Raw genomic sequence first — 12,600 nt, 5'->3', positions numbered from 1 at the left:
GACAAGGGCCCTACGAGGGTGCCATTTGGGATGAAGTCTATCAATCATCTACCTCAGTAGTCTTCGAGACGGAGAGAGATTGCAGACTGGGAAACACTGCTCGTTTATCACAGGGGCATCCACTAGGCCTTGGTTTGTTGCCAACATAGAAATATAATTACTAGAACGGAAAATCCCCTGTTCAAGTCAATGTTCAGTGATGGGTAGATGGGCGGCCATATTGAGTAATTCCATTTCTATGGTTGCCAAAGCTACCTTATGTGATGACTGATTTGACTGTGTGTTACTATCAACTCCTTGCTATTACACATTATAAGTGATATCAAGTAAGATAGAAAGCAAATTGTCATCAATGTCAAATCCCACCACTGCCACCAAATGTAAACACATTTAATGTGTGTGATAAAAAAAAAAGTGGATCCTTAACATAGTGTGACCAACTGGGTTCAAACACGAGTCTCCTACACGTCAAAAGAGGATCAGGTCAGGAGGAGCCAAAGCATTTGCTCCAGAGCCAACAACACAACACTGCAGGTCTCAGGCATGTCTGGTTCTAACCCAACCTCTGCCACAACAGTCTGATTATGAACCATTGAGTATAGTGTTGGAGTAGAAAGCATAGAGTTGTGTCATACATTCATCCACCAGCAACAGCAGAAGATACGGGTAAACTCACTCTCCCAGACATGTTGGGTGTGATTTCTCTCAGCTAACTGACTTAATTACCACAACAGCATAGCACCCAATACGTAATGCGATTCAAGCCGAAAGCCAAATACACTCCTTCTCCGAGTCCTGACATATTTGAAACGTTTATGCTATGCAGTCTAATGTGTCTCTGGCCTGCATGAGGCCGCACCCATCCAACTCCCTGTAACAAACAAACATCAGGACTTTGGGATTTATGCGTTCACTCTCTCGCCTCTGGAAGAAAGAAAATGAAAGCGTAGCAGGCTAGGGATGAGTCCCAAATGGCTATCCTATTCCCTACATAGTGCACTACTTTTGTCCAAAGCCCCTGAGCCTTGGTCAAAGAATAGGGTGTCATTTGGGACTCAGGCTAGGAGAGCTAATTAAATAGCCTCTGGCTTTTCCCCTGGGCGTCGTAGCTTTAAAGCCGGGTAAACAATTAGACGGTGGTGGGCCACAGAGGACCTCAGGTTCCTATTGTGGACCAGGAGCCAGGTTACGTCCCAAATGACACCCTGTTCTCTACATAGTGCACTACTTTGGACCAGGGCACACTATGCAGGGAATAGGGTGCCATTTGCAACGCAGCCTCAGTCGGATCAGTACTGCATGAAACATTGTTCTCAGCAGCCCTATAAACACTAAAGATTTATTGATGTCATTCTCTTTAGTTTCACCTCCACCCATCCCTTATTCCAAATCTTTCTCAACTAGCATTCGGACAGAGAGAGACAGAGACAGAGAGAGAGAGAGAGAGAGAGAGAGAGAGAGAGAGAGAGAGAGAGAGAGAGAGAGAGAGAGAGAGAGAGAGAGAGAGACTAGGACTCGGAGGAAAGGCATCCGGATCAATTCCACTGGTTGTGGAGTGTAGAGGGAGAAAAATAGTGGAAAATCTTGCATTTGTTCTGCATGAGGAGGTTGTGCAGTCTGCAGCAGTTTTAGTTGTTTGTAGCTCTACTGATACGTCTCCCGCAAGGTGACTTGGCATGGAGACTAGAGACTAAGGCTTGGGCCATCCCATCCCAACCCAACCCAACCCATCCCATCCCAAACCGTCCCCTCCCATACCATCCCAGCACATCCTAACCCATCCCATCCCAGCCCATCCCTACCCATCCCAGCCCATCCCATCCCATCCCAACCCCTCCCAGCCCAGCCAACCCATCCCATCCCAAACCGCCCCCTCCCATACCATCCCAGCCCATCCCAGCCCATCCCAGCACATCCTAACCCATCCCATCCCAGCCCATCCCTACCCATCCCAGCCCATCCCATCCCATCCCATCCCAGCCCATCCCTACCCATCCCAGCCCATCCCATCCCATCCCATCCCAAACCAACCCCTCCCAGCCCAGCCAACCCATCCCAAACCGTCCCCTCCCATACCATCCCAGCCCATCCCTACCCATCCCAGCCCATCCCAGCCCATCCCAGCACATCCTAACCCATCCCATCCCAGCCCATCCCTACCCATCCCAGCCCATCCCATCCCATCCCATCCCAAACCAACCCCTCCCAGCCCAGCCAACCCATCCCAAACCGTCCCCTCCCATACCATCCCAGCCCATCCCTACCCATCCCAGCCCATTCCATCCCATCCCAGCACATCCCATCCCAGCACATCCCATCCCATCCCAGCCCCTCCCAACTCATCCCATCCCATCCCATTCCATCCCATCCCGAGCCCCTTCCAACTCAACCCAGCCCAGCCCAGCCCATCCCAGCACATCCCATCCCAGCACATCCCATCCCATCCCATCCCAGCCCCTTCCAACTCAACCCATCCCAGCCCAGCCCATCCCATCCCAGCCCCTCCCAACTCATCCCATCCCATCCCATCCCAGCCCCTCCCAACTCATCCCATCCCATCCCATCCCAGCCCCTTGCTTTATTTGTCCCCCTGCTCTGAGCTCTCCATGACCATTAAATATGTTGTTATTATGGTTGGAGAAATGAAATTATGACAATGAGGTAAGAAGGATCTGTCATCAGGGCTGGTTTGAATTCCATACTATGTAACTGAGTGCCTCCAGATAAACAGAAAGTCATCCTATTATTTATATGACTGCCACAGTCCTTGACTGTATTTGACTTGTGTACAGACAGGGATTTCCAGCAGAGGACACAATGATCTGCTACCTGCTATCCCACTGGGTACACACTGGTTGAATCAACGCTGAATTGATGTCTGTGCCCAGTGGGTTGGGTCTGTTTCTATGATCTGATACCTGCTATGGGTCTGTTTCTATGATCTGGTACCTGCTATGGGTCTGTTTCTATGATCTGGTACCTGCTATGGGTCTGTTTCTATGATCTGGTACCTGCTATGGGTCTGTTTCTATGATCTGGTACCTGCTATGGGTCTGTTTCTATGATCTGGTACCTGCTATGGGTCTGTTTCTATGATCTGGTACCTGCTATGGGTCTGTTTCTATGATCTGGTACCTGCTATGGGTCTGTTTCTATGATCTGGTACCTGCTATGGGTCTGTTTCTATGTTGTTGTCCTTCAAACAACATATATTTCACTGCTCCACAGTGAGCTAGAACCCTATATCATAACTCTACTATCTGTCTCCATGTTGGTCTACTGTCCTTCTGTCTCCATGTTGGTCTACTGTCCTTCTGTCTCCATGTTGGTCTACTGTCCTTCTGTCTCCATGTTGGTCTACTGTCCTTCTGTCTCCATGTTGGTCTACTGTCCTTCTGTCTCCATGTTGGTCTACTGTCCTTCTGTCTCCATGTTGGTCTACCATCCATCTGTCTCCATGTTGGTCTACTGTCCTTCTGTCTCCATGTTGGTCTACTGTCCTTCTGTCTCCATGTTGGTCTACTGTCCTTCTGTCTCCATGTTGGTCTACTGTCCTTCTGTCTCCATGTTGGTCCATGTTGGTCTACTGTCCTTCTGTCTCCATGTTGGTCTACCGTCCATCTGTCTCCATGTTGGTCTACCGTCCTTCTGTCTCCATGTTGGTCTACTGTCCTTCTGTCTCCATGTTGGTCTACTGTCCTTCTGTCTCCATGTTGGTCTACTGTCCTTCTGTCTCCATGTTGGTCTACTGTCCTTCTGTCTCCATGTTGGTCTACTGTCCTTCTGTCTCCATGTTGGTCTACTGTCCTTCTGTCTCCATGTTGGTCTACTGTCCTTCTGTCTCCATGTTGGTCTACTGTCCTTCTGTCTCCATGTTGGTCTACTGTCCTTCTGTCTCCATGTTGGTCTACTGTCCTTCTGTCTCCATGTTGGTCTACCGTCCTTCTGTCTCCATGTTGGTCTACGGTCCTTCTGTCTCCATGTTGGTCTACTGTCCTTCTGTCTCCATGTTGGTCTACTGTCCTTCTGTCTCCATGTTGGTCTACCGTCCTTCTGTCTCCATGTTGGTCTACTGTCCTTCTGTCTCCATGTTGGTCTACTGTCCTTCTGTCTCCATGTTGGTCTACTGTCCTTCAAACAACATATATTTCACCTCTGTGTCTTTTGCTAGAGATCCTAGACCTCTAGGTCTACTATCTTGATAAATAATCAACAACAACTGATGATTTTATAATATAAACTACCTAATAGATACAGTGGCTTGCGAAAGTATTCACCCCCCTTTGGTATTTTTCCTATTTTGTTGCCTTACAACCTGGAATTAAAATTGATTTTTTGGGGGTTTGTATCATTTGATTTACACAACATGCCTTTCACTTTGAAGATGCAATTTTTTATTTATTGTGAAACAAACAGAAATAAGACAAAAAAAACAGAAAACTTGAGCGTGCATAACTATTCAATACTTTGTAAAGCCACCTTTTGCAGCAATTACAAATGCAAGTCTCTTGGGGTATGTCTCTATAAGCTTGGCATACAGTGGGGAAAAAAAGTATTTAGTCAGCCACCAGTTGTGCAAGTTCTCCCACTTAAAAAGATGAGAGAGGCCTGTAATTTTCATCATAGGTACACGTCAACTATGACAGACAAAATGAGGAAAAAAATTCCAGAAAATCACATTGTAGGATTTTTAATGAATGTATTTGCAAATTATGGTGGAAAATAAGTATTTGGTCAATAACAAAAGTTTCTCAATACTTTGTTATATACCCTTTGTTGGCAATGACACAGGTCAAACGTTTTCTGTAAGTCTTCACAAGGTTTTCACACACTTTTGCTGGTATTTTGGCCCATTCCTCCATGCATATCTCCTCTAGAGCAGTGATGTTTTGGGGCTGTCGCTGGGCAACACGGACTTTCAACTCCCTCCAAAGATTTTCTATGGGGTTGAGATCTGGAGACTGGCTAGGCCACACCAGGACCTTGAAGTGCTTCTTACGAAGCCACTCCTTCGTTGCCCGGGCGGTGTGTTTGGGATCATTGTCATGCTGAAAGACCCAGCCACGTTTCATCTTCAATGCCCTTGCTGATGGAAGGAGGTTTTCACTCAAAATCTCACGATACATGGCCCCATTCATTCTTTCCTTTACACGGATCAGTCGTCCTGGTCCCTTTGCAGAAAAACAGCCCCAAAGCATGATGTTTCCACCCCCATGCTTCACAGTAGATATGGTGTTCTTTGGATGCAACTCAGCATTCTTTGTCCTCCAAACACGACGTGTTGAGTTTTTACCAAAAAGTTATATTTTGGTTTCATCTGACCATATGACATTCTCCCAATCCTCTTCTGGATCATCCAAATGCACTCTAGCAAACTTCAGATGGGCCTGGACATGTAATGGCTTAAGCAGGGGGACACTGCAGGATTTGAGTCCCTGGCGGCGTAGTGTGTTACTGATGGTAGGCTTTGTTACTTTGGTCCCAGCTCTCTGCAGGTCATTCACTAGGTCCCCCCGTGTGGTTCTAGGATTTTTTGCTCACCGTTCTTGTGATCATTTTGACCCCACGGGGTGAGATCTTGCGTGGAGCCCCAGATCGAGGGAGATTATCAGTGGTCTTGTATGTCTTCCATTTCCTAATAATTGCTCCCACAGTTGATTTCTTCAAACCAAGCTGCTTACCTATTGCAGATTCAGTCTTCCCAGCCTGGTGCAGGTCTACAATTTTGTTTCTGGTGTCCTTTGACAGCTCTTTGGTCTTGGCCATAGTGGAGTTTGGAGTGTGACTGTTTGAGGTTGTGGACAGGTGTCTTTTATACTGATAACAAGTTCAAACAGGTGCCATTAATACAGGTAACGAGTGGAGGACAGAGGAGCCTCTTAAAGAAGAAGTTACAGGTCTGTGAGAGCCAGAAATCTTGCTTGTTTGTAGGTGACCAAATACTTATTTTCCACCATCATTTGCAAATAAATTCATAAAAAATCCTACAATGTGATTTTCTGGATTTTTTCTCAATTTGTCTGTCATAGTTGACGTGTACCTATGATGAAAATTACAGGCCTCTCTCATCTTTTTAAGTGGGAGAACTTGCACAATTGGTGGCTGACTAAATACTTTTTTTCCCCACTGTATCTAGCCACTGGGATTTTTGCCCATTCTTCAAGGCAAAACTGCTCCAGCTCCTTCAAGTTGGATGTGTTCCGCTGGTGTACAGCAATCTTTAAGTCATACATCAGATTCTCAATTGGATTGAGGTCTGGGCTTTGACTAGGCCATTCCAAGACATGTAAATGTTTCCCCTTAAACCACTCAAGTGTTGCTTTAGCAGTATGCTTAGGGTCATTGTCCTGCTGGAAGGTGAACCTCCGTCCCAGTGTCAAATCTCTGGAAGACTAAAACAGGTTTCCCTCAGGAATTTCCCCGTATTTAGTGCCATCCATCATTCCTTCAATTCTGACCAGTTTCCCAGTCCCTGCCGATGAAAAACATCCCCACAGCATGATGCTGCCACCACCATGCTTCACTGTGGGGATGGTGTTCTCGGGGTGATGAGAGGTGTTGGGTTTGCGCCAGACACAGCGTTTTCCTTGACCAGAGTACCTTCTTCCATATGTTTGGGGAGTCTCCAACATGCCCTTTGGCGAACACCAAACGTGTTTGCTTATTTTTTTCTTTAAGCAATAGCTTTTTTCTGGCCACTCTTCCGTAAAGCCCAGCTCTGTGGAGTGTACGGCTTAAAGTGGTCCTATGGACAGATACTCCAATCTCCGCTGTGGAGCTTTGCAGCTCCTTCAGGGTTATCTTTGGTCTCTATGTTGCCTCTCTGATTAATGCCCTCCTTGCCTGGTCCATGAGTTTTGGTGGGCAGCCCTCTCTTGGCAGGTTTGTTGTGGTGCCATATTCTTTCCATTTTTTTATAATGGATTTAATGGTGCTCCGTGGGATGTTCAAAGTTTCTGATATTTTTTTATAACCCAACCCTGATCTCTACTTCTCCACAACTTTGTCCCTGAACTGTTCGGAGAGCTCCTTGGTCTTCATGGTGCCGCTTGCTTAGTGGTGTTGCAGACTCGGGGGCCGTTCAGAACAGATGTATATATACTGAGATCATGTGACACTTAGATTGCACACAGGTGGACTTTATTTAACTAATTATGTAACTTCTGAAGGTAATTGGTTGCACCAGATCTTATTTAGGGGCTTCATAGCAAAGGGGGTGAATACATATGCACGCACCACTTTTCCATTATTTATTTTGTAGAATTTTATGAAACAAGTTCTTTTTTTCATTTCACTTCACCAATTTGGACTATTTTGTGTATGTCCATTACATGAAATCCAAATAAAAATCCATTTAAATGACAGGTTGTAATGCAACAAAATAGGAAAAACGCCAAGGGGGATGAATACTTTTGCAAGGCACTGTATGTATTCTTTACAAAATGAGTTTGAATGATGCCCCCTTGAAGACATGAAGACCTCTGAACAGTAGATATGAAGCCCCTCTGAACTGAGTTTTGAATAGAGATTATGTTAAATGAGGCAGATAAATATTATTCTAAATATTCAGGCGAGGAGGCACTGCTTGTAATTCCAGAAGAAAACGTTGGCACATTGCATGTTAAGGCCATCGTTATTTCAATTCAATCACAATCTTAGAGGCATAGTTATGCAAGTCAAAATACGGTTGAAAAGGAAACTGCTTGTGTATCCTCACATTAACTTCAAAATATCAATATAAAAAAAAAAGATATGTACTTATGTTGGAAGGGTATTTACATTGAAAAGGTAAACATATTTGGACTTACCATTGTTGTTTCAGCAATGGACCCAAAACTGTTAATAAAAATGTTGCATGTTACGTTTACAGGGGGACCTGTGAAAGAATGAAAAATGAATAATATTATTTTCTTATTACAGAACTGTGAACCAAAAACCCCTCCTTGCCGACAGAAAACATACAGAAAACATAGTACTTCCTCCTTCCTCCTTTAAACACAGTCCTTCCTCCTTTTTTACACTGAAAACAGAGACACAATATGGATCATGTGATGTAGTATATTGTGGAACACATAATATTAATATAACATAATAAAACATGCCATTTAGCAGATGCTTTTATCCAAAGCAACTTAGTCTTTACATATGAGTGGTCCTGGGAATCTGCAGATGACCACAACGGAATTCCCCATAAGCGTGTGTAAATCTATGCCCAGAAGTACTGTAATATCACTTTGTAAACACACAGCGCTCCATGTTGACTGAGAGATTCTGAGAATGTCCCCCCCAAAAAATGATAAGATCCTCTGAGACACTCCAAGGTTGTTTCCAGACAACAGTGTCAAGGTTAGAACAAACATCACAGGGTTGAAGTGTATCCATGAAGGCCGTATTACCCGCTTGTACAAACATACTGTAAATGTGATTACCCAGTGCCCGGTTACAAGAGTTGACATTCAATGGGCTCAGGGAGAAATGACAGCAATGGGAACAAGTCTAGCCCCCATCCATCCCCTCCCTCAGGAAATGACAGATATTGGCTTTGAGCAGTAAATCATATCAGATTCTAGGAAAACCCCTCCTCATCACCGGTACCTTCTACATAAAGCCGGAAAGCCAATCATTTTGGTAAATTACATGATGACATGTCAGGTTTATATAAAAAAACATTACATCATTTTAACTAGATTTTAAAGTACATCAAATTTGTGGGTCACAAAGGTAAGGTCATATACATGATACATTAATGTGCACATTGTCACATGACATATGAGTACTACATTCCCTGAACATTTAAGGTCACATCCTGCACGTTTTAACAAAAACAACCTCCATGTTTAAGGTTTCTAGCTTCCTCTAATACAGATGCCTGGCGGCTACAATGAACTGAAGGCTCTGAATTATTTTGATGGCCAATTATTGCTCCTGTCACTGTCTCACAGCTTCTGCACTGAGGAAGTAGAGAGCACACACACGCAGACATAGTTCTTCGTTAACCTAACAAATACAACCACAGGAGATGGAGGTGCAGAGGAAATGATCATCACATTTTATCCCGGAACAAATATCTTGTTTTTGAGGTACAATTAAATTAATATCAATACATTAATCACAGGACAAAATAAGTCATCAAGAAAAAAAAATACTCAGGACATCTTCCAATTTTTTTTATAAATTAATGATCCCGCATAACAACGCTAGAACATTGAATACATTTCATACAGCATCTTCTTCTATGGTTTCTAACAAACTAACTTCCCACAATGCTACTCTGCAATATTAAGGTATTTATTTTCAGGGCTGCAGAGGAGGAGAAAAGAGGAGGGGAAAAGAGGAGGGGAAAAGAGGAGTGGTAAAGAGGAGGGGAAAAGGGGAGGAGAAAGGAGGTTAAAAGAGGAGGAAAAAAGGAGGAGAAAATAGGTGAAAAGAGGAGGTGAAAAGAGGAGGAGAAAAGAGGGTGGGAAAAGAGGTGAAAAGAGGAGGGGAAAAGAGGAGGGGTGAAGAGGAGGAGAAAAGAGGAGGAGAAAAGAGGATGGGAAAAGAGGAGGGGGAAAAGAGGTGAAAATAGGAGGGGAAAAGAGGAGGGGAAAAGAGGAGGTGAAAAGAGGAGGGGAAAAGAGGAGGTGAAAAATAGGAGGGGAAAAGAGGAGGAGAAAAGAGGAGGGGAAAAGAGGTGAAATGAGGAGGAAAAAGGAGGAGAAAAGAGGTGAAAAGAGGAGGTGAAAAGAGGAGGGGTGAAGAGGAGGGGAAAAGAGGAGGGGAAAAGAGGAGGGAAAAAATGAGGTGAAAAGAGGAGGGAAAAGGAGGAGGGAAAAAAGGAGGAGAAAAGAGGTGAAAAGAGGAGGTGAAAAGAGGAGGAGAAAAGAGGATGGGAAAAGAGGTGAAAAGAGGAGGAGAAAAGAGGAGGGGAAAAGAGGTGAAAATAGGAGGGGAAAAGAGGAGGGGAAAAGAGGAGGTGAAAAGAGGAAGGGAAAAGAGGAGGAGAAAAGAGGAGGAAAAAAGCAGGGGGAAAGAGGAGGGGGAAAGAGGAGGTGAAAAGAGGAGGGGTAAAGAGGAGGGGAAAAAAGAGAAGGGGAAAAGAGGAAGTGAAAAGAGAAGGAGAAAAGAGGAGGGGAACAGAGGAGGAGAAAAGAGGAGGGGAAAAGAGGAGGGGAAAAGAGGAGGAGAAAAGAGGAGGTGAAAAGAGGAGGAGAAAAGAGGAGGAGAAAAGAGGTGAAAAGAGGTGAAAAGAGGAGGGAAATGAGGTGGTGAAAAGAGGAGGGGGAAAGAGGAGGAGAAAAGAGGAGGTGAAAGAGGAGGGGAAAAGGAGGTGAAAATAGGAGGGGAAAAGAAGAGGAGAAAAGAGGAGGGGTAAAAAGCAGGAGAAATAGGAGAAAAGAGGAGGTGAAAAGAGGAGGGGAAAAGAGGTGAAAAGAGGAGGAGAAAAGAGGGGAGGAAAGGAGGAGGTGAAAAGAGGAGGAGAAAAGAGGAGGGAAAAAAGGTGAAAAGAGGAGGAGAAAAGAGGGGAGGAAAAGAGGAGGTGAAAAGAGGAGGAGAAAAGAGGTGAAAAGAGGAGGGGAACAGAGGAGGGAAAAATGAGGAGGTGAAAAGAGGTGGGGTAAAGAGGATGAGAAAAGAGGAGGTGAAAAGAGGAGGAGAAAAGAGGAGGGAAAAGAGGAGGAGAAAAGAGGAGGGGAAGAAAAGGTGAAAAGAGGAGGAGAAAAGAGGAGAGGAAAGAGGAGGACAAAAGAGGAGGGGTAAAGAGGTGAAAAGAGGAGGAGAAAATAGGAGGAGAAAAGTGGAGGGAAGAGGAGGAGAAAAGAGGGGGGGAAAGAGGAGGTGAAAAGAGGAGGTGAAAAGAGGAGGAAAAAGAGGAGGGGAAAAGAGGAGGGGAAAAGAGGTGAAAAGAGGAGGGAAAAGAGGAGGGGAAAAGAGGAGGAGAAAAGAGGAGGGAAAAGAGGAGGTAAAAAGAGGAGGTGAAAAGAGGAGGGGAAAAGAGGAGGAGAATATAGGAGGGAAAAGAGGAGGTGAAAAGAGGAGGAGTAAGTAGAGTATTTTCTTGACATTCCCTCCTTGCAGTGTGGGGTGACGCAAAGGCTTGGGAAATCTAATGTCCGCTCTCTCTCTTTCTCTCTCTCTCTTTCTCCACCGCTGCAGTTCATTTTATAGCCTTCCAATGAGCGATGCAGAGAGGGAGAAAGGACAGCTCATTAAATGTCAAGGCAGGGTGACTCATACTGTAGAGCACAATGATTTGCTTTCTATACTATGTTTATTCCGAATGGTCTGGGCACAGTGCACTGCAGACACAGCAGTAGACAGAGAAGAGCACAACATACTGCAGACAGAGAGAGAGAGAGAGAGAGAGAGAGAGAGAGAGAGAGAGAGAGAGAGAGAGAGAGAGAGAGAGAGAGAGAGAGAGAGAGAGAGAGAGAGAGAGAGAGAGAGAGAGAGAGAGAGAGAGAGACAGACAGACAGACAGACAGACAGACAGACAGACAGACAGACAGACAGACAGACAGACAGAGAGAGAGAGAGAGAGACAGACAGACAGACAGACAGACAGAGAGATAGAGAGAGAGAGAGAGAGAGAGAGAGAGAGAGAGAGAGAGAGAGAGAGAGAGAGAGAGAGAGAGAGAGAGAGAGAGAGAGAGAAGAGAGAGAGAGAGAGAGAGAGAGAGAGAGAGAGAGACAGAGAGGGAGAGCGAGAGAGAAACATAGAGAAACAGAGAGAGTGAGAGAGAGAGAGAGAGAAAAAAACAGAGAAACAGAGAGAGAGCGAGAGAGAAAGAGAGCGAGAGAGAGAGAGAGAGAGAGAAAGAGAAAGAGAAAAAGAGAGAGAGAGAGAGAGAGAGATAGATAGATAGATAGATAGATAGATAGATAGATAGATAGATAGATAGATAGATAGATAGATAGATAGATAGATAGATAGATAGATAGATAGATAGATAGATAGATAGATAGATAGATAGATAGATAGATAGATAGATAGATAGATAGATAGATAGAATTAGGAGGTGTCTTGGTGTCTCTCTCTGATTTGCTGCTGAGGTGAGGTGTACTGTCCTTCCAAATCAATTCCGTGCTTCTGTACCCCAACCTCCACTTTCATTAAAAACAAGTGACAACAGCAATAAACCATAATGAAACAAATGCTTCGCTACATCCCTCCTTGCCTTGCTAAGAGATGACCATGGCCTTAGCTATGAAAATGCCACTGAGTGCGCCATGCGCAAATAGCTTTTTCTAAACTGGAAACCATTGTAAAAACAATACATGATTATTCAGATAAGATTAACGAGGGCAGTAAATTACTTAAAGTAATTTAAGCAGAACAATTCATTTTCACTCTTGGAATAATGATTGGACATATGTGAAATAGATTTAGCTAGCGGTGCATCATGCATGCCTTGGGGACCCACCCTAAACCACAATACTACTAATCGGCACAGTATTTACTAATGAACGCTACAATCCTGCAGTATTCTCCTCACACCTCCAGCGTAGGATAACTGCAGCCTTGGCTTGTGCAAGCCAGAATGGCTCATAGTAGCAGGAGCCTATCTCCTGTTTCAGGAGGCAGCTTGATGTACAAGTACACCCCCTGGTAGGACACTA

General features: G+C 44.7%; 1 protein-coding gene across 1 annotated transcript in view; it reads right to left on the bottom strand.

Annotated features, from left to right (window-relative positions):
• Positions 1–12,600, bottom strand: part of glra1 (glycine receptor, alpha 1) — a gene marked incomplete at both ends in the record, with an annotated part of 81,088 nt that overhangs the window by 42,019 nt on the left and 26,469 nt on the right. The window contains one exon of the mRNA XM_084146968.1: positions 7,809–7,876. Within this exon, the coding sequence (XP_084003094.1) occupies positions 7,809–7,876 (68 nt within the window). The remainder of the gene's footprint in view (positions 1–7,808; positions 7,877–12,600) is intronic.

This window comes from Coregonus lavaretus (assembly GCF_964263955.1).
Source record: "Coregonus lavaretus genome assembly, chromosome: 29".
NCBI lineage: Eukaryota > Metazoa > Chordata > Actinopteri > Salmoniformes > Salmonidae > Coregonus > Coregonus lavaretus.
This window is presented reverse-complemented; position numbering and strand designations above follow the sequence as displayed.